The 23,093-nt window shown below is 46.1% G+C and overlaps 1 protein-coding gene across 7 annotated transcripts in view; it reads right to left on the reverse strand.

The window, feature by feature from the left end:
- LOC105493993 (LARGE xylosyl- and glucuronyltransferase 1) overlaps nucleotides 1–23,093 on the reverse strand; it is a 634,501-nt gene that overhangs the window by 143,075 nt on the left and 468,333 nt on the right. For all 7 annotated transcript variants that reach the window (XM_011762035.3, XM_011762030.3, XM_011762032.3 and 4 more), the window contains one exon: nucleotides 545–649. In XM_011762035.3, the coding sequence (XP_011760337.1) occupies nucleotides 545–649 (105 nt within the window). The remainder of the gene's footprint in view (nucleotides 1–544; nucleotides 650–23,093) is intronic.

The following is a 23,093-nucleotide window of genomic DNA, read 5'->3' on the forward strand; positions in this document are numbered from 1 at the left end:
GCCAATGAAATATGAAATTGTATCACTTCTAAACAAAAAACGTTAAGAGATAATACGACTTCTGCTACTTTCCCACCACATACATGGAAGTGTGCATGGAGATGAATCCTGAATACCTACAGTGAACCCAGATCCCTGAAGACCCCGAGTGGACGTGGAAAGTGATTGGCAAAAATACATATCCGTTGTGTTAAGAAACGGAAAAGTTGGCGTTGTTACTGAAGAATGATCTCTGGTCCGTATTAACAGAGCCAGGGAACCTACACGTCATACTGATAAAGATATCCAATAGGATTTGGATTAGAGGTCAGGAGAGGGGCTTTCTGGTGAGAGATGCCACAGACTGCCATGGCCCAACAGCGACTCCACCTGTGGCTACAGAACCAAGAAGGAACTGGAATGCCAACTGCCCACATACCACCCACTGCTGAATTCAAGCAGTCAGGTGGCCTCCTGAGCTTTTGCAGTCTCCTCTCCTGAGAAAGGAGCACTGGGCCCTCACATCACCTTTTGCAACTCTGCCCATACCACCCTGAGAATTTACCTGTGTTGTAGCCCCTTCCAAGGGCTGGCCATGGGCGGTGATTTTTCCACAGGTTTCCAAGGTACCAGTCACTCTGGTTCTCCACCAAGCCCAGGACTTGCTGACCTGTAAAGTACAGAGAATACAAACATCTTAAAAGGAGAAGCCAAGCCATCTGGATCAGTGACTAATGAACACACAGTGTAATGACAAATCATCACAACAATAGTATTCACTTATCGAGAGGTTTTATGAAGTGCCAGTCTCTCACCTAAGAGCTTAACTTGCAATAACATATTTAATTCTCACCATTAGGCAGCTATTTTTATTATTTCCATTTTATAGAGAAGAAATGGAGGCCCAGAACAGTTAATTGATTTGCCCCAGGTCACCTAGTGAATCTGATAAAGCTAGAATCCCAAACCATGCATTCATTCACGCATGCATTTCTTTCCTAACTCATGGAGCACATATTTATTCACCACAATCTTAACCCTAATACCACTCGCCTCCCTAACCGAAAATAAACTACTCAAAGGAACCTGCCCTTGTAGTTATTCTCAAGCATTCCCATTCTGGTATTTCCCGCTGTACATTCATTTACTGGTTTTCTGGGCAAGGACTGAGATCGGTTTCTCACATCAGGGAGGAGGGATTACCCTTGTTTGCTCAGACAAGAGCCCAAAGAGAAGATCCACTCTTTGTCCACCTTCTTACAGGGATTTTGTTCTCACCCTCACTGCTTCCTCTCAAATATATTTATCTTGTGTCAACAAGCATCATGTCAATATCATATCAATACAAGAGTGTTGTCTAGATAACAGCTGCTCCTCTGTCCCCAGAGCTGGCATTGATGTTGGCCTCAGTCTCTGCTGCATCTTAGCAACTTAGGCAGTTAGCCTTGTAGTCAATCTCTTAGGGCATACATGTCTCTGGGCCTCCACATCAGATCCACAGACAACTCCATCACACAGAAGGTCTTCTCTTGCAATTATAACCAATACCACGTCACAGCCTAGGAAAAAGGCTCACAAAGGACCAGTGATGTGCACAGCTAAAGATGGAGCTAGGATACACATCTACATTTGTTTGAAACAAAGATTCCTCCCACTGTCTCGATACATTATTGCTTATCCTTACAAAAACAAGTATTTGAGGTAGGAATTATCAACCCACTTTTTGTAGAAAGGGAAATTGAGGTTTAGAGAGTTTAAATAACTTGAAGAAGTCGTGCAGGTAACAATGACTCTCTTCCACAGCTAACCAATACCTTTTGAATTTACGCTGTTATATTGTTGGCCAATCTGAGAAATAAAGACCTTTCTGACCAAATGAAAGCCCAGCTGCACTTAAGAAAACACAGTGGCTGTTTCGGAACACCACGCTGGGTGATACAGAATCTCCTTCGTAGGATGACAGCTCCCTGAAACGATGGTGTGTGGGTTTGGGGTAGTTTATTTGATCAATTTTATTAAGCTCCTATCTAAATCACCACCCCGGGCACAAATACATAGATTAGAGGCATGGGGAAAACACTACCACCCACTTTGTCATTGTATATGATTACATCTAAAACTTGTAGAATTCCTCAGGAAAACATATCACCAATTCAGGGAGTATATGAATCAATCAATTCCACGTGCAACAAGCTTAGGACATTTGTGCAGAACAATTAGATCCGAAAGGCGTGGTGCCCTTGGTTGGGAAAGCCGTGTGTCCTGTCCTGATGCTATGCCCCAGTTAGAGACCTCATTTAATAACCTCACAATGAGGATGGGATGCAAAGCGGAAGTGTCATTGTTGGGGGAGAGGGGTGATACATAATTACTAAGGCCCCAGGTGGGTATCCCAAGGGTTTTTTTTTTGAGACAGAGTCTCGCTCTGTTGCCAGGTTGGAGTGCAGTGGCACAATCTGGGCTCACTGCAACCTCCGCCTCCTGGCTTCAAGTAATTCCCCTGCCTCAGCCTCCCAAGTAGCTGGAACTACAGGCGTGCACCACCACACCTGGCTGATTTTTTGTATTTTAGTAGAGACCGGGTTTCGCCACGTTGGCCACGATGGTCTCGATCTCCCAACCTTGTGATCCGCCCACCTCGGCCTCCCAAAGTGCTGGGATTACAGGCGTGAGCCACCGTGCCCAACCTGGGAATGATCTTTTATTGAATTTAGGGTGTCCATCTAAATTTCAGGTAAGGTCATCTTCAGATATCTGAAAGTCCAAATTTTATACTGTGGCATCCCATACATTTTATTTTGCCTGTTTACTTCTTCAGACAAATACTCTATGAGCTACCCTTTATTCCTGCCAAACAAAAATAAATACTTTTGTTGCCTGTGGTCTAATTTCTTTTTTTCTTTTTTTGAGATGGAGTCTCGCTCTGTCGCCCAGGCTGGAGTGCAGTGGCGTGATTTCGGCTGTCGTCCAGGCTGGAGTACAGTGGCGTGATTTCGGCTCACTGCAAGCTCTGCCTCCCGGGTTCACACCATTCTCCTGCCTCAGCCTCCCAAGTAGTTGGGACTACAGGTGCCCGCCACCACGCCTGGCTAATTTTTTTGTATTTTTAGTAGACACGGGGTTTCACCGTGTTAACCAGGATGGTCTCGATCTCCTGACCTCGTGATCTGCCTACCTCAGCCTCCCAAAGTGCTGGGATTACAGGCGTGAGCCACCGCGCCCGGCCTCTTGTGGTCTAATTTCTACCTTGCTCATATAGGTCTCCCTTGGCAGGCATTGCCCTTGCCCCCCTGCCAATCCCCACCCACAATCCTTTGAAGGCCCGTCTCCAGCATGAAGCCTAATATGAATAAGCCCAACTCTGAACTTTCAATTACTTTTATCTTTATTCCCATATTAGATGGAAGACACCACTATTTAGTACTTCGTACTGTTTTATTTTGTTTTGTTTTTGAGATGGAGTCTCACTCTGTTGCCCAGGCTGGAGTGCAAATGGTGCCATCTAGGCTCACTGCAACCTCCGCCTCCCGGATTCTAGCGATTCTCTTGCCTCAGCCTCCTGAGTAGCTGGGATTACGGGCGCCCGCCACCATGTCTGGCTAATTTTTGTATTTTTAGCAGAGACAGGGTTTCACCATGCTGGCCTGGCTGATCTTCAACTCCTGACCTGAGGTGATCCGTCCACCTCAGCCTCCCAAAGTGCCGGGATTGCATGAGCCACCATGCCTGGCCCCTACTAGTATTTTTGCCATCAGCTGACTTACACCCTATAAAGGATGAAGTTGGTAATATTCAGGCACATGCGCACCTCATTTGTAAATATCCACTTCCTGCATTACTCCAAGGGCAAGATACTACAAGGTGTAGTACTGAACACACAGTAGGTGCTTAATAAATGCCTGCTAAATAAATGACATCTGGTGGGTAAATCTTTCCTGATCGGGTGTGTGTTAGTGTCCCCACAAGTCATTTTACCCTCTCTGCAGTCACCAACATTAACAGACCTTCCACCCAGCTCTGGGAACTCAGGTACCCACCTCCCCTGTATGTAAAACTGCAAAGATGGGGAGGCAGCACCCACTTGGGTTGCTCTACATAAGCCTTAAACTCAAGGTCTTAATCTCCAGAGAAGGAATGATTTTCATGGTTAACCTAAAGTCACGTTATCCCAAAGAATAATATCCAAATTGCTCTTCTCTCAATTTGCACCTGGGCTGCATTGCTTTTGACAGTACCACATAACCCTTTCACGCATGCCAATCCTCTTAAAAAAATCCTTCATTAGCAACATGATAGTTAGAACTTTAATATCCATTGATGAGGAAAAAAAGCAGAATAATCAACAGCTACTGAGACTTCACTTTGCTTTTTAAAAGAAATTCATTAGCTGCCATATCAATGATCAAAACAGTAGTAAGGGTAAGCGATTTTGCTTAGCCTGTCAACGGTGTTGAGTTTTGCTTTCAGGCTGTGCTTTCCCTGCTTCTGTGTGAAGAGGGAACCGTGAACGTCAATATAGTTGGAGATAAAGAGTGTGGACTGGGCGAGGCGCGGTGGCTCACGCCTGTAATCCCAGCACTTCGGGAGGCCGAGATGGGTGGATCACGAGGTCAGGAGATCGAGACCATCCTGGCTAACACGGTGAAACCCCGTCTCTACTAAAAAATAATAAAAAAAAAAACAACAATAAAACAACACTAGCCAGGCATGCTGGCGGGCGCCTGTAGTCCCAGCTACTCAGGAGGCTGAGGCAGGAGAATGGCGTAAACCGGGAGGCGGACCTTGCAGTGAGCTGAGATCTGGCCACTGCACTCCAGCCTGGGCTACAGAGCAAGACTCTGTCTCAAAAAAAAAAAAAAAAAAAGAAAAAAAAAAAAGAAAAAAAAAAAAAAAAAGAGTGTGGACTGAACTCAGGCCACCTGGTTCCACTTCCTAGCCCTGCCACCTTCTAGCTGCGTAGCCATGAAAAAAATTACTTAACCTATCTCTGCCTTGCTATCTAAAACTCTTACAGGTGCTGTGATTTCACGTGCTAAAATGACTTCATGTATGTTAAATACTCAGAAGCTGGAACTCTAAGCACTGTACATATGATAGCTGTTTTAAAATGTCATTGTCCATCCAGCCGGTAAGCCCCTCTAAGTATGGTCTGAGGACTATCTGTTTCAGAAACACCTGAGGTTCTTGCTAAAAGCACAGGCTCCTGGGCTTCACTCAACCTAGGAGTGAGTTAGTAGCGGGAGGCTGCTTTCCCCTACTTCTCTGGTTTCTAGAAGGAGGGATTTCCTGGCATCTTGAGCCAACCTTTTCTCTCCCCCATGGGTGTGGAAGGAGTTAACTGACTAGTGACAGTTATCTGACTGGAGACAGATAACTCCTTCCACATCCATGGGGAAGAGAAAGGTGAGTTTCAGAGGGAACCAAGTTGATGTAGCCTAGCCTTTTCCTCTGTCCCTTCTTCCAGGATCCAGCATGCCAACAGATAGCCTGCATCGAACCTGTTCTTTCATGCTGTTAGATTGCATAGAGCAGACCTCCTCTCAATGAGGCTGTGGTTGCCTAACACTTCTTGGGATAGCTGAGCCAATTCCAATTTTGGAGCTAGGAATAGCCATTGTAGATATTGAAGGGCTCTAAAGTTGAGTCCTCCAATTTCACCTTTATCACTAAAATAAGGTGACATCTGGCTCTCCCTCCTTTTATCTCTAAGTTGGTTCAATATTGGCAGGGGCGGGGATGGTGCATATGGGGAAGTAATATCCCATATTAATTCCCTCACTCCACAATATTTCTGCATAAGAATTCTGGCCATGGGTCTAGTAATCTGAATTGAAATAAACCAACTCCCCAGGTAATTCAGATGCATATTAAAGTTTGAGAATTACTGATTGAGTTTGGAAGCTCTGGCTCTGCTTTAGTCAAGGGTAAACCTGTAGGGTGACTGGCACATAATAAACTCATGTGTGTCTACATTCACCTCATAAACCAGCAGAATTCATTGGTAGTCTCCAGTGCCATACTTCTTGAGTACAGTAAAGAGGCGAAGAAAATGAACACCAGGGCCGGACGCCTGGGCTCAAATCCTGGCTCCTCCGCTTATTAGCTGTGTGACCCTGGACAAGGTACTCAGCCTCTCTGTGCTTGATTCTGCATTCATTTGTAAAATAGAGACAGTAAGTACATACCTCACTGAATTCAATTTTTTTTCCTCTAAGCACAAGTTAATTTGTGAAAATGACACTGTGTTTTGTGCTTATTCAAACATTACCACTAAAAGCGTTGAGAAAATAGTGAAGCGTTCAGTAGGCATTTGCTCTTCTGGAAGCACCGAGAACTCCCTGTCCCTATACCCTGCTCCATCTGCCTGGACCTCCAGCTCAGCCATCTCCTCCCGTCCTTAGCAGACATGGCCCTTAGTTTGCTGAGACAGTGGTTCAGCTTAGTATCGACTGAGGGTTTGATTTGTGTCAGATACCACACAAAATACTAAAGACAAATAAAACATAGTTCTTGCCCTGGGGGCAGCTAGAAGAGGAGACAGATAAACAATTCTGAAACAGCATGATATTAGCAATGACAGAAACACTGAGAAGTTGGGGGAATCATGAGTAGGGAGTAATTGATTCTGTGGGAGTAAGTGGGTGATACCTGCTTCGCACGCTGGATGTGTCCCCCCGCACTGAGTCACCTGCCACATCCCTTCCAGCACTGCAGCCAGGCCTCCTTAAAAGCTTTTCAGATAAGGGTTCTGTCGGGTAACACCCTTCTAGGGGAGAAGTCCCCTCTGCTACCAGGGGACAGCATGGATGATACAGGTGATCTGTGACAGCTCCGGCAATTCCAGCCCATCAACCAGGTGGCATCTAAATCCTGGTCTCCAGAGGCCCAAGTCTAAAGCTGTGATCTTGATGATGCAAACATCTTCGGCTTGTGTGAAGAGGTAAAATCCCAGGGGATTCCTTGGGGGAAGATGACACAGGTGGCCACAGGGTGCTGGCTCGCTCAGCACGCTGCACCGCCTGTCTCGTCTTCTTAGGAGTTATTGTAATAAAACACTGTGACTCACGGAAAAGGCTTTGTCATTGTTTTCCATGCTGGGCCAGTGGTTACGATTAAGTGTGCTGTTCTCCATCTTTCCTTACTCTAGGCACAAGTTAACTTATGAAAATGAAGCTGTCTTCTTTGCTTATTCATACATCACCACTAACAGCCAGACAAGAGCGAACAAGCTTGCTATTCTGCTGGGGCCCTGGTGTTGGTGTCACCAGCCAGCAGACGGATGGCTCTAGGCAGGCAACTTCCTTCTCTTCTCCCTTCTGCAGCTTTTGGCTCAAGGCCCGGCTCCTGCTGCTCAGGAGGTGAGAACCAAGGAGCAGAGAACCACAATTCTTCCACACGGTACCTCTGGCATGAAAAGGTTGAGCTGAGCATTCGTCCATTGGGTATAAAGAAGGCAGCATGATAAATTGGGAAGACAAAGGATTTTAAAACTTGGCAAAATAGGGTTCTAGCCTCACTTGTGTATGATTTGACCAAGGTAGAGCTTCTCTGGGCCTCAGTTTCCTTATCATAAAAGGTTAAGTATAAAATCTATCTCTGACCTCCAAGAATGGATATTCAGATCAAATGAAGATGATATAATGCCGGGTGCGGTGGCTCACGCCTGTAATCCCAGCACTTTGGGAGGCCAAGGTGGGCAGACCACTTGAGGTCAGGAGTTCAAGACCAGCCTGGCCAACATAGTGAAATCCGGCCTCTACTAAAAATGCAAAAAAAATTAGCTGGGTGTGGTGGCATGCACCTGTAATCCCAGCTACTTGGGAGGCTGAGGCATGAGAAGCACTTGAACTTGGGAGGCGGAGGCTGCAGTAAGCTGAGATTGTGCCACTGCACTCCAGCCTAGGGAACAGAGTGAGACTCCATCGCAAAAAAAAACTGACGATATATGCAACGTGCTGGCTCATGGTAGATGCTCAACTAAAGGCACTTTTCTTCCTCCCTTTTGGGATGAACAGTGTTCACAGCGTCTAGGTTTTTCTACCCAAGCGCTGACATTAGCTGCACAGACTGGACTCCGCAAAATTTGGCTACATTACCCCTCGCCCCATCCCTGCTGTCTCTGGCTCTCACCCCACTCCACCTTTCTGAAGCCTTTAGCGTCTGTGACATCAGTCCCTTGGCCGATGTACTCCCTCTGAACATCCTCCACTACCTCCTCCATGGGGCTTCCCTGTCTCCACCTCCCTTAACATGCTGGTGCTCCCCAACTCCCCTTCTTGGGCCCCTTTTGTTGCTCTCTATTTTATCCACAGATGATGGGATCTACTCTGGTGGCTTCAGATACCATTGACTGGAAGATGATCACCAATTTCTGTGTTCAGCTCAGACTTCTTTCCAAAGCGCCCTACTCTTCAATCTATGTATCAGCCCACCATCTTCTTAGGTGATTTGGCTGTTCCACAATGACTTTCAATGCAGGCTGACCAAAATGAACTCCACAATCTTCTCCTCCTACGAAACAGGTGTGACCCCTACCTGTTTTCTTGGTTGGCAGCATCAAGATCAAACTTGTCACCAAAGCTAGAAGCCTTTTAATCAACCCTGAATGCTCTTGCTCCTCGTTTCTCACGTCCTCGCCACGGTCAAATCCCACAGATTTTATCTATGGAGTATTTCTCAAATTCATCCCTTCCCTTGCTCTACCATTCTCTCTCTCTCTCTCTCTCTCTCTCTCTCTCTCCTGGATTAGCAGATTTGTACCTGATCACCTTTTCCTCAGGGTAGCCCTGTGCCATTCCATTCTGCCTACCTAGCCATAGAAATGTTCTGAAAGCACAAATTTGATGATTCTGCTTCCTTAATTAAAAAGCTTCAGTGCCCTAGGGGTCCATTATACTGTGGGTGTGTGGATGAATGGATGAATAAATGGGAGAACGAACAAAAAATAAACATTATCCACAACCCACCATCCTAGCTCATCTGGAACTGGTAAGTTCTATCTGAATGGAGTGGAAGCAGGTGCGTACTAGTTAACTTCTCCAGGTAAACACCAGGAACAGGTGGCTCGAGCTGTGATCTGCAGGATGCTTTCAGTGCTGTCTCCTTTTTTCCACCCCCAGAAACGCTCCTGGGCACACAGAGGAAGTCTGCCAATCACCGCTGCCTATCAAACCAGCTGTGCTTATACCACTAGGTGAATATTAAAATATTAAAACCAGAGGCTGCCCTGACTATTAGCAGAGAACCTAATAGTGCTCTCCCAACCTCACATTCATTCTCATAAGCTATTTTAAAATAGAAAAGCCTTTAATAGTACCATTCAATGTGTGTCTGAGTGCAGGATGTCTATAAATAGGAAAACATATAATATCATATTACCATTTACTAAACATCCTGAAAGAGCTGCTATACAGCCCCAGGTGTTCCTGGCTAGTCAATGTACAATAAGAAAACATTTTCTGAGTAGATGCACACAGAACGATATTTAAACAACCCTGAATAGATTGAAAAGGAGAATTTCTGAACCTGCATGTTTCACAGCTCCTACTTTGCAGTTCAGCTCCAGCTCAAAGCACCCTAGGATCACAGACAGTCAGATGAGCTGTGATGTTCTTAATGACTTCTCTGGAATTACCTACTACTGCACATGAAGCCCGCCAAGAGCGAGAGGTGTGTATAGAAACACGCAGTCAATGGAAGAGCCAGGAGTCAAAACTCTGGCTTGAAGCTCTTTTTTTTTCTATGTGTCTCAAACTTGGCTGCTTCTTCTTTCTTTGAACTTTTTTTTTTTCTTTTTTGAGAGGGAGTTTTGCTCTTGTCGCCCAGGCTGAAGTGCAATGGTGCAATCTCGGATCACTGCAACCTCCACTTCCTGGTTCAAGAGATTCTCTTGCCTCAGCCTCCCGAGTAGCTGGGATTACAGGCACTTGCCACCACGCCCGGCTAATTTTTGTATTTTTAGTAGAGACGAGATTTCATCATGTTGGCCAGGCTAGTCTCGAACTCCTGACCTCAGGTGATCCGCCCGCCTTGGCCTCCCAGAGTGCTGGGATTACAGACGTGAGCCACCGCAGCCAGCCTCTTTGAACTTGAATATAATTTTCCACCTGGTTTAAGTTCTAGCTCTTCTATATTTAATAGGTAATTCTCTCTCTCTCTAATAAAGAGACAAGGTCTCACTATGTCACCCAGGCTGGAATGCAGTGGCACAATCATGGCTCTGCGCAGCCTTGAACTCCTGGGCTCAAGCTATCCTCCCGCCCCAGCCTCCTGAGCAGCTACAGGACTACAGGTGTGTGCTACCACATCCAGCTAACTTTAATTTTTTTTTTTTTTTGGTAGACATGGGGGTCTCGCTATGTTGCCCAGGCTGGTCTTGAACTCTTGGCCTCAGATGATCCTCCCACCTCAGCTTCCCATAGTGCTGGCATGTGCCACCACACCCAGCTCATAGGTAATAGTGAGTAAACTCTCAGTTCTTTATTTTTCTCATGTGTAAAATGGTATGTATTTCATAGGGCTTCACTGGGACTCTTAATCAGGTTTGGGGAGCCCAGGTTTATACTGCATGTCCTTCAGATGGAATCTATGTACTCCAACCCATTGCCACTCAGTTTGATTCCTCGGGTTTCAGTTACTTGATGAAGCACCTCTACCTCAGTTTATTCATCACTCGGCCCTCATTTCACTTGGAAAAAAATACCCTTACTGAACTATGGCTCAGGGATAATCCCTTCTCAGAGGAAACAGAATCTGTGTCACTCTTGAAAGAAGAGTTAGGCTGAATGAGTGAAGATGAGAGGAAGAAAGATTTTGCTTATTATAAGCAAGACCATAACTAGCCATCAGTTAATCAAAACAGAAACGAGCTGCCTTTCTAGGGGGAAGCTTCCCGTCACCGGAATGGTTCTGGAAGAGGCTGCGTGATTCAGCCCTCGTCCAGCAGGTATTTATGGAGTCCCAACTCTGCACCAGGATCTGTGCTTAACTGCTACACACACAACAGGGAAGAAAACAGGCATGCTCTCGGCCCTTCTGAATTTTATCTTTACAAAGAGCTTCTCGAACGGTCCAGCTACCACTTGCCAGGCTCTGCCTCAAATCTCACGGATGCAGCTACTCCCAGGCTGAGCCCTGGGAATTTCTTTTTCAACAATAGCCCCCATTAATTCTGATACAGGGTAGGTGTGGGGACCTCTCAAAGGGGGTGGTCACCTACCAGGCATGCTGTGGGAAGGGGGATTTCTGCACCGAGCAGAAGACTAGATTTGAAGACCTCAAAGCTCCCTTCCAACCTGATGGGGAGCTCTCTTTATGCTATGCCAATGATGAGTTTTCTCAACATCCTCATCAAGAACATCTCCATACTTGTTCTTCTTTTACTTGTGCCGCCCATGGGCGTATGGACAGCTGCCCTATGAGTCGAGTCAGTTTTTCTCAGTGCTGCTCCCTCTAGTTAGTACTTGGTCTAGGCACTGGGATAGTGATTGCTTTCTTTTTCTTTTTTTTTTGAGAAGGAGTCTTGCTCTGCCACCCAGACTGGAGTGCAGTGGTGTGATCTCTGTTCACTGCAAGCTCCGCCTCCCGCATTCACGCCATTCTCCTGCCTCAGCCTCCCAAGTAGCTGGGACTACAGGCGCCCGCCACCACACCCAGCTAATTTTTTGTATTTTTTAGCCAGGATGGTCTCGATTTCCTGACCTCGTGATCCGCCCGCCTCGGCCTCCCAAAGTGCTGAGATTACAGGCGTGAGCCACCGCGCCCGGCCACTGATTGCTTTCTATGCATCATCAAAGAGATACAGTGACACCATGAGGTGGGCAGTGTACTTATTTCTACCTTTCAGAAGGGAAACTGAGGTGTAGAGAGTTAAAGTCACATGTCAAGGTCAAGAAATCTCAGAGCAGGGGATTGCATTCCCACCTCTCAGTTACAAAAGCCCATGTTTTCACACCTACACTCATGGTTAGGACCATCTGCAAAGCATTTCTCTCCCCACGGCAACGGCTATAGCGGGCACCAGCATGGGGCAGACTCTAAAGGGCACAGAAAGGAAGGGGAGAAAGGGTGGTCGAAGTGCATGTGCCCAGCCCACCTGTTCCTGTCTGCACTGCCACCTGGGGTTACAGGCAGGAGCCCAGGCCCCTCTGCAGAACCCTCTGGTGCCCACTGGGATGCTCTGAGTTTAATTTCTTTTGGCATTAATCCCAGCACACTGAGCTGAGAGGACATCCTACCCAGGGCACCTCGGGAGCATAGAGAAGGAAGGCCCAAGATGCAGAAAAATGTATCCAATCCAATAAAGGTCCATATAATGATTCCTTCTGCCAAGATCCAAGAACAAGTCCACCCTCCCCAACCCCCAAGACATCCCCAACAGGCGCACGTTAACTTAATTTACAGGTTAAAACTTCAGTTCCATCTGAGATAATGATTTTTCTCTTCTTCCTTCCATGATCTTTGGTCTTTAGAAATGGGAAAAACTAAAAAAGGAATGCAGAGCTGCTGGGCTCTCTTCCAAGGCTGCTTTTATCCCACTGACTCCCAGGACGCATGGCTGCCACCACCTCTCAGACGAGGCCTCCACGAGGCGGCAGAGCCTACAGCTACAACCTCTATCCATGGAAATTTTGGATTTGTCTTTTTTAAAAAACAGAATTTGTTGGCATCTTTTAGATACTTCACTCACAGACACTTCTTTGACTTCCTATTATTAGTGTCTAGGAGAAATTGTTTGTTAATTTCTCCAGAACGCTGCAAAGGTAGAATAAGCACTTGTATACCTACAGGATAAGGCCAACATTTAAGTTCTGGCTTTTTCAATTATTAACTGTGCCACCTGGGTCAAATGACTCAATTTCCGAACTTTAATTTTTACTTTTTTAACAGTGAATAATAGTAAAACTCACCCTATTCCTATCATAACATTGCTTTGACTGTAAAATGAATTGTTAAATTGTAAAATAACTGTCCAATTTTGATTAAGTATTATCACTATCACCAAAAATTTCTGAGTTTTAAGTAGTTATCGCTTAATTTTTTTCCCCCCTGTAGTATTCCTTTTATCTTTTTTGAGATGGAGTCTCGCTCTGTCACCCAGGCTGGAGTGCAGTAGCACGATCTCCGCTTACTTCAACTCCACTTCCTGGGTTGAAGCATTTCTCCTGCCTCAGTCTCCTGAGTGGCTGGGGTTACAGGCATGCACCACCACGCCCAGCTGATTTTTGTATTTTTAAATAGAGAGGACGTTTCACCATGTTGGCCAGGCTGGTCACAAAACCCTGACCTCAGGTGATCTGCCCGCCTTGGCCACCCAAAGTACTAGGATTACAGGCATGAGCCATCGTGCCTGGTCCCCCTCATAGTATTTCAAAAATTACCTTATTATTCATGGCTATTTTACTTTTCCAAGAGGCTGGACTTTACACAAATGTTATTCTCTGAAACAGAATCTGAGAGTGAAACCACTGATGAGAGAGGCCCTCCTTGCATGGTGAAGTGGTCAGGAAACTTAAGCAGAAAATCTCGTTATATTCTTAAGCCTGATCCTTGGGCAGATTATAAAGATGTAGTAATTCTTGTTGAATGAGGAAGAATGTGGATGAAACTCAAGCCAGGGCTTAATAAAAGGATAAAGGTATGCTGGCTTGGCACCATTCGGTATAAGGTTAATGAAAGGCATATTTCAAAGGTCTCTGTCAACATCATGAGATAAGTTATTCATCTATTCAACAAATATTTATTGCATCTATATCAGAATCAGAGTCTAGCACCACGCAGGGCAGAGGCGGTCCCTTCCCTCGGTGGAGCTTACAGTTTATTTTATTTTATTTTATTTTATTTTATTTTTTTGAGACGGAGTCTCGCTTTGTCACCCAGGCTGGAGTGCAGTGGCACCATCTCGGCTCACTGCAAGCTCCGCCTCCTGGGTTCATGCCATTCTCCTGCCTCAGCCTCCGAGTAGCTGGGACTACAGGCACGCACCACCACGCCCGGCTAATTTTTTGTATTTTTAGTAGACACGGGGTTTCACCGTGTTAGCCAGGATGGTCTCGATCTCCTGACCTCGTGATCTGCCCGCCTCGGCCTCCCAAAGTGCTGGGATTACAGGCGTGAGCCACCGCGCCCAGCTATTTTATTTTTATTTTTTTGAGACGGTGAGACATTGTCTTGCTCTGTCGCCCAGGCTAGATTGCTGAGACAGAGCTCTTAAACCCCTTGGAATTTCCTGGGTGACAGGGGCAACACCTTTTGTTCTAAGGGGGCCACTCTTTTTTTTTTTTTTGAGACCAAGTCTCACTCTTTTCCCCCAGGTTGGAGCACAATGGCGGGATCTTGGCTCACTGCAACCTCTACCTCCCGGGTTCAAGCAATTCTCCTGTCTCAGCCTCCCGAGTAGCTGGGATTACAGGCACCCACCACCATGCCCGGCTACTTTTTGTATTTTTAATAGAGATGGAGTTTCACCATATTGGCCAGGCTGGTCTTGAACTCCTGGCCTCAGGTGATCCACCTGCTTCAGCCTCTCAAAGTGCTAGGATTACAAGCGTGAGCCGCAGTGCCCGGCCCTAACGGGGCCACTCTTACTAGGCCCCTGGAGAGCTTCAGAATGGGGGCTGGCTGACAGAAATAATAGGGCAGAATTAGAAGGTTGGAACTTTGAACTCCACCCTCAACCTGAAGGAAGGGGGCAGTGGCTGGAGATTGACTTAATCACCAATCATTACTGACTTAGTCAACATGCCTATGTAATTAAACCAACATTAAAACCCCTAAACGATAGGGCTCAGAGAGCTAGTGGGCAGGGAAACACATCCAGGTCTGGGAGGGTGGCATGTCTGGAAAATGTATGGGGGTCCCACGCCCTGCCCCCATAGCTCACACCTCTTCCATATGGCCGTTCCTGGGCTGTATCCTTTACAACAAACCTGCAACAGAAAGTAAAATAACTTTCCTAAAGCTCTGTATCCTTCTAAGAAATTATGGAACCTGAGGTGGGTGCTGTGGGAACCTCTGACTTTGCAGCCTGAGGACCCACTACGTGTGGCTGGCGTCTGAGGTGATGGTGGTTTTGTGGGACGGAGCTCTTAAATCCTTGCAGCCTGACACTAATTTTGGGTAGTTAGCGTCAGAATTGAATTGAACTGAATTGAATTGCAGGACACTTAGTGGGTGTCTGCACAGAATCTGATCATTGCTTTGTGTCGGGAGGGAAAAAACACTTCTGAAGGGACTCAAGGTCAATGTGGCTGAGACGAATAGACCAAGGAGGAGATGGTGAGGGAGAAGAGGCTGAAGTCAGGAGGGCTGGTTTGGGGGCCTTGTGGTCATGGCCAGAGTAAGCGGGTTTCTCCATGAAGGACAAGCAGGGGGAACCACTGAAGGGGGCAGGCGGGCAGGAGCATCCTGCTGTATGACACCAGGGCACCGTCTGCACAGAGGCAACGTGAACAGTGTCCCTTGGAGTTGAGTGACATGGCGGTGTTGAGAGTAGGTGCTGATGTGGTCAGAACTGTGGGTTTTGTTTGTTGGTTTGTGTTTCTGAGATGGAGTCTTGCTCTGTCGCCCAGGCTGGAGTGTGGTGGCACCATCTTGGCTCACTACAACCTCCACCTCCCAGACTCAAGCGATTCTCCTGCCTCAGCCTCCCAAGTAGTTAGAACTACAGGCGCGCAACACCGCACTTGGCTACTTTTTGTATTTTTAGTAGAGATGGGGTTTCACCATGTTGGTCAGGCTGGTCTGGAACTCCTGACCTCAGGTGATCCATCCATCTTGGCCTCCCAAAGTGCTGGGATTATAAGGCAGCAGCCACCGCAACCGGCCCAGAATTGTGTTTTGAAGAGAACATCCTTGCTGCTATGTGGACTAGGATCAGGAATGATTTGAGGGGGTGGAAATCAAACGTTTACTTTTCATTCTTTGTTTTAGAGATATTCCATGATGGATACACAAGCCCGGAGATGAGGGCAGAGAATCACGGTCAGCAACATCTTCTGACGGGCTTGTGTGCAGGTAACATGCAGGGGCTGAAGGCCAAACCAGGAGCCGGGAGGCGAGAGTGCTTGTCTCCCCTGTGATCTACGTAAGGGCTTGAGCCCAGAAGGAAGGGGCACAGCGGGCTCTGCAACTCTGGTAACCCCAGCATGTCCCAACGCACAGCCTCCTAGCACTCTCTTCTTGCTTGCTGAACAGAATCGTTGAAAAGGCCACACTGTGGCTTGTGTTAGGAGCCAATCTGGCTCTGCCAAAGAGGCGGTGAAGGTGAATTCAAGGAATGACTATGGTGTGTGTCTTGGGGATGAAGAAGAGGTGCTGCTGGGCGTGGGGTAAGTCCCTCGGGAGCAGGTGGGCTGCACCAGTGACACAAAGGCAGGTGCAGCACAGACAGGAGGAGGAGGGACAGGCTGGGCAGAGCAGGTGGAAGGAGGAAGGGCTCAGCTAAGAACACTCATGCACACTCTGAAGCTGGTGCGGGGAAAGGAACGGAATAATAAAATAACACATTCAGCCATAAAAAGGAGCACAGTACTAACAGATGCTGCCACCTGGATGAACCTTGGAAACCTTATGCCAACGGAAAGATGCCAGACACAAAATGTCACATATTGCATGATTCCTTTTACATGATATATCCAGAATAGCCACATTCATGAAGACAGAGAGCAAATTAGTGGTCAATGGGAGACAGGGAGAGGGGAGTGTGGAATGATTATTTGGTGAGTTCGGGGTGTTTTCCTGGGGTGATAAAGACGTCTTGAAACTAGAGACATCAAGCGGCTGCACAACGTTGTGAAAACACTAAATGCCACTGGATCGCACCCTTTAAAATGGTTAACTACAGGGAAGTATGTGAATTTCACCTCCACAGAAAATGATGAAGCTAGCATGAAAGTAATACTTGGAGGTAATGCGTATGTCAAGTAGCTTGATTTGCTCATTCCACAATGTGCACAAATATCAAAACATCGGCTTGTATACCTTAGTATACACAATTTTATTTTTTAACTAAACAATAAATTAAGAAAAGAAAGTATTATTTGGTATATGTCGATAATATTCTCACATAGTTTATCCTATTTAGTCTTCACCGCAAATGCTGGGGCTCCAGGACCCAGTCCTCAGAGCGCTGCTGCTCTCTGTGTACCCCTGTGGCCTTGGTTGTCCCCTCAGGGCCACTGATCAGCTCAGCATCTCAGACTGTAAGGTGTCCCAGATCAAACCCTTGTTTTCATCCCTCATACCTGCTCTTCCCCCAGCCTTCCCCATGTCAGTCAACGGCAATCCATTCTCTCCCTTAACCAGAAAACTGTGGAGTCATCCTCCCTGCCTCCCCAACTTGATTGAAGTACCATACAATTCAATGAATTCACCCATTTTAAGTGCAGTTGAGCAAATGTTAGTAACTGGGTACAGTCATGGGTCCAGTGGCTACAGTGTACCACGACCATCAAGATACAGAACTGTTCCAAGGACCTGAAGTCTTCTCGTGTTCTTTTTGGGTGAATCCACTTCCCCACACACCCGCTCCAGGCAACCACTGATTTTCTTTCTGTCATTGCAGTTGAGCTTATTCTAGAATTTCATATAAATAGAATTATAATCATATAGCATGTAGTTTTTCCTGTTTGACTTCTTGTACTTGGCATGATGTTTTTGAAATCCATCCAAGTGTTATGTGTATTAATACCGCCTTCCTTTTTATTGCTGAGTGGTATTTCCAAGTATGGATATACCATAATTTGAGTGGAATCAAGACTTCTGTTTTCCCTAAGTTAAGCCTGAGATCCAAGCTGCCTGAGATTCAAGTTATAGATTTGCATATCATTGGAACATGAATAGTATTTTAAAATGTGAGCTCATTTAAAGGAGACGCTTATAGAGAAGACCAAGGCAGAGTGTTGGCGCTCTCCGATGCTTAGCTGTTGAGCAAAGAGGAAGGGAACGAAGAAAAGGAGTCTCTCTGGTCAGGACTGTGCAGAGCTCCCTCAGGGTAACAGCAGCAGTCAGCTCTGTGGTATTGTATTAATACAAAGGAGAGGCAATGGAAAATCCACAGGCATGGGTTTTAGATTATCAACATAACAGAATTTTCCAGATGTAAAATTTGCAATTGAGCACTCTTGACTCCAAAGATGGTACGTACTGCCAGTTCATTACAGCTCCAACCTCATTTCACTCACAAGACAAGATGCTCTGTCTATGGTGAGATTCACAATTGGCTTCCTTAACATCCTCAGTGAAAAACCAAGGTTTCTGAATCATTCTCATCAACTTTGGGTTAGGCTGCCTGGTATATATGCAACTCAATGCACATGCTTCGAGGAGAGCAATCAATTGCCAGTCTTTTGCCAATGGAACAATATGCTGGCCAAGCCAGCCCACTTTCAAAAGAAAGCTGAGCCCCAACCCACATTCCTGGCTGCCAGTGCCCTGAAACTGCCCATCAAGAAGACTGTGTCCCTCATGTTTATAAACAGTCTGCTATGTCTAAGGGGACTCCTGTATTGAGGATGAGGCTTTCGTATTTTTTATTTTTATTTTTTGAAAAGTCTTGCTCTGTTGCCCAAGCTGGAGTGCAGTAGTGCGATTTTGGCTCACTGCAACCTCTGCCTCTTGGGTTCAAGTGATTCTACTGCCTCGGCCTCCCAAGCAGCTGGGACTACAGGTGCCCGCCACCATGCTCGGCTAATTTTTGTCCTTTTACTAGAGATGGAGTTTTGCCATGTTGGCCAGGCTGGTCTCGAACTCCTGACCTCAAGTGATCCATCCGCCTCCACCTCGCAAAGTGCTGGGATTACAGGTGTGAGCCACTGCACCCGGCTGAGGCTTTTGTACTTTTATCAAATTTGATGCAGCATCACAGCACAGGAATCAGAGTTGCAAGCGTCTGTACGATGTTTTGGACCAAACTTCTCACTTGAATGATGAGAAAAAGAACATGAGAACTCCAATATAAAGAGGAGATCCCTTGGGAGGCCGAAGTGGGCGATCACGTGAGGTCAGGAGTTTGAGACCAGCCTGGCCAACATGGTGAAACCCCATCTCTACTAAAAAAAAAAAAAAAAAAAATTAGCCAGGTGTGGTGGCAGGCGCCTGTAGTCCCAGCTACCTAGGAGGCTGAGGCAGGAGAATTGCTGGAACGCAGCAGGCAGAGGCTGCAGTGAGCCGAGATACTGCACTTCAGCCTGGGCAACAGAGCAAGACTCCATCTCACAAATAAATAAATAGATAAGTGAATGGATATCCCAATATGGTTAAAAATATTACACCTGGAAGAAAACCTTAATACTCATCTAGTCAACCTTTTCATCATATTACTGATAAAAACGGACTTGCTGTGAGGGTAAATGATATTCCCAAGATCACACAGATGAGTAAAGGCCGGAACCCTTGTTTCCTAACAAAACTGTCCTTATCAGCCAGGTGGTATCAGCCTGGAAATGAAGGTTGCTGAAATTAATAGCTAGAATGGGGTGTCTGGATGGATCCTGGCTTTGTTTAGGCCATCACACAAGAGCCTTCTCATCCAACACCTCCAAATGCTCAACAGCACACACTCACACTCCACATAAACCACGGGGTAAAGCAGAGTGGGCTCTGTCAGCAAAGCCAGTGCAGATGCAGCCCGCTGATCTCCCTCTTGCCACTGTCCTCTTCGGAGCGGATTCTCCCTTAGCAAGCCAAGGAGAACACAGCTACAATGGCCAGCTAGTGGTCTTCTCCTGGCATGGCATTAAATCACCAAGAATTCCAATGTGTAAGACCTTGCCTTTTCATAGTTTTGATATCCTTTCCGATGGAGGCATCCAAGTTCAGGGTAGAAAACAACTTCGTCTGGCAAAGTTTCAGAGATGGGGGTGGGCAGCAGTGGGAGAGAACAAGAGAAGGAACACATTTATCTATGTGCACGTAGGTGACCACCAAGAAAAGAACGCTCAGCTGCCAAAAAAATTCTTATCTTACTTTATTTCAATAGGTTTTTGGGGAACAGGTGGTGCTTGGTTACATGAATAAGTTCTTTAGCGGTGACTTCTGAGATTTTGGTGCACCCATGAATCGAGCAGTAGACATTGTACCCAATGTATAGTCTTTTATCCCTCACCCCCTCAAACCCTTTCTCCCCGAGTGCCCAAAGTCCACTCTATGAGACTCTATCATTCTTACGCCTCTGCATCCTCATAGCTTAGCTCCCACTTATGAGTCAGAACATACAATGTTTGGTTTTCCACTCTTGAGTTACTTCACTGAGACTAATGGTCTCCAATTACACCCAGGTTCCTCTTCACAAGAAGCCAGAGACCGCATTCCAACCTGAATTTGCTCATTTGTTCATTCAGCTGTTTGTTTATTCATCCACGCATCTATTCATACAAAAGTTACTTATTGAGCGGTGATCATATGTCAGGCACTATTCTGGGCTCTGAGTGTTAAAACAAAAAAAACAAAAACAAAAAAACCCACAAAAACCCAAAAAATTCCTGCCTTGTTGGCACTTTCATTCCAATGCGGAAGCTAGATCACAAATAAACACCTAATGAAATGCTAAGTGGTGACAAGAGATGCTACAAAAAGGAAAGCAGATAAAGGGACAGACCAAGAGTGCAGGGCGGGTGGTCTATGTAGAAGACAGAAGGTGGGGCTTGAGAAGCACAGCTGAGGTGACATTTGAGGAGAAAGGCCATTGCCCTTGCTCAGAGCACTGCCAGCAAAAGAAGAAAGAGTGGCAGAGAAGGCAGAGGTGGTGGCTTTTCCTCCAGGGAAGGGCCCATGGCAGGCCTGGTACACCTGTCTCAGGTGAGCTGGCCACATAAAGAGGCTGTTGTCACAAGCTCAATCTGGAAAAGGTCACTAGTTTAGTAGCAAGTGGCAGGGCAAGTCTGCCTGGGGGGACGTCTGTTCCTTATTTAGGGCTCAAGGCCACTTGAGAATTAATCGGTGATGAAGGCCACGCAGTGGATTTGTCAGAAAAGCATTTCAGCGCCATCAAAGGTGCTGGCAGGAATGCCCATCTCAGGTACACAAAGAGGACTGCATAGAAACAACACGTTCCCTTAGCTCAGAGGTCTAGATGTTTAAATAGGACCCCTTGAAAATAGCTGAGGCATTTCCATCCTTTTCCTTACTCAAAATTATTGCAATTTTAATTAATGGATACTATAGCTTACAAAATGCTCCTTTCCTTTACTTCAAGAAATGAACCCTGCACAATCTACTGTATATGGCTTGCCAAAGGCCTGGTAGAGAGGAGTTACCATGGAGGATTGTTTGAAAGGCAGCAAGGAACCACAGAATGCTGTGTGCTTAAGCCATACCACCCTGGCCTGCCCTCCAGCTTTCCCAAAAGGAAACTGAATAGACAGAGACAAGCCATCTTCATCATCTCTACAGAAAGGTTTGTAGTGCTAAAGCTAAGATGTTGGAAGGTGGTTGTTTCAGGCAGGGCGCGGTGGCTCACACCTGTAATCCCAGCCCTTTGGGAGGCAGAGGCGGGTGAATTATGAGGTCAGGAGTTCAAGACTAGCCTGGTCAATATGGTGAAACCCCATCTCTATTAAAAATACAAAAATCAGCTGGGCATGGTGGCATGCGCCTGTAATCCCAGCTACTCTGAGGCAGGAGAATCGCTTGAACCTGGGAGGCACAGGTTGCAGTGAACCGAGATCATGCCACTGCATTCCAGCCTGGGCGACAGAGGGAGACTCAGCCTCAAAAAAAAAAAAAAAAAAAAAAAGTTGTTGTTTCATTCTTAACTTGGACAGCTACATACTTCAGTTTGGTTTCCCAGGGAGCAACCAAAACTACCACCACTGGTGGTGAGGGTTTATCAAACTACCAAGAATATGTAGAGAGACAGCTATAATCAGTGAGATAATGGTTCACTCTTATCACTGAAAAGCCAGGTCCTCTGCATGCACTGTGATTTGGAGTACATCTGACTGGCAGTCTGAGGCAGTCCATCTTCATTCTGTCTGTGTCCGTCTGTCTCTCTTTCCTGGGTCCTCGTTTTTTGCACTTGGTTCTCGCTAAACTCACCTAGGAGTGGACTTTGTTCCAACTTCCAGTTTCTAGGATGGTTTTGCTTCCACCTGAGATCCAGGTTCTCTCAAAGTTTTCTCATAAGGGATTTCTAATAAAATCTCTTCTGAAAAATGGGAAAACCAGGTATTTATCTTTTTCCTACTGCATTTTGAACATCTCTCAGAGGCTGTTTTATTTGAATGTCTAATCAACACGCTGAATTAAGCAATTGAGATAACACAAAGGATCCGATTCACAAACATCAGAGCTCATGCCTTGGTGTCAAGTAATTATTAGGCAAGGCAGAGAGAAGCCCAGGACCACCCATGCCACCCTCCAATTCCTTGGCACATGGAAAAGTGTTCTGGCCCCGATTTAACATACGAGGTCTCTGAGTTGTGTATGCATCACTGCTTACACTAAACGGAGCTCTGTGGGTCATGAAACATCTCAATTTTATATTCCAACAATGACAGAGTTTTTGTGCTATTTTCCAGGGGGTGCATGTCCCATAAACCCATTAATTACAGATTTGTTTCCCATAGTAATCCTAGTCCAGGTATGTATTAGTCCATTCTCACATTGCTATAAAGAAATGCCTGAGACTAGGTTAATTACAAGAAAAGAGGTTGACTTTGGCCGGGCACAGTGGCTCACGCCTGTGATCCAGGCCCTTTGGAAGAAGGCGAAGGCCGAGGTGGGTGGATCATGAGGTTAGGAGATCGAGACCATCCTAGCCAACATGGTGAAACCCCGTCTCTACTAAAAAACAAAAAATTAGTCAGGCGTGGTGGTGTGCACCTGTAGTTCCAGCTATTCAGGAAGTTGAGGCAGGGGAATCACTTGAACCCAAGAGGCAGAGGTTGCAGTGAGCTGAGATCACGCCACTGCACTCCAGCCTGGGCGACTGAGTGAAACTCTGTCTCAGACAAAGAAAAAAAAAAAAAAGAAAATAAATAAATAAATAAATAAATAAATAAATAAATAAAATTGCTATTGGTTTAAACAACTGGGAAGGATAGTAGAAGTCTCCTCAGAGTCTGCATTCTTGTGTTTGAAGAGTGAGTTTGAATACTATCTTTGCTTTAAGTAAC

The sequence above is a fragment of the Macaca nemestrina genome, chromosome 15 (assembly GCF_043159975.1).
Source record: "Macaca nemestrina isolate mMacNem1 chromosome 15, mMacNem.hap1, whole genome shotgun sequence".
In the NCBI taxonomy this organism is placed as follows: domain Eukaryota; kingdom Metazoa; phylum Chordata; class Mammalia; order Primates; family Cercopithecidae; genus Macaca; species Macaca nemestrina.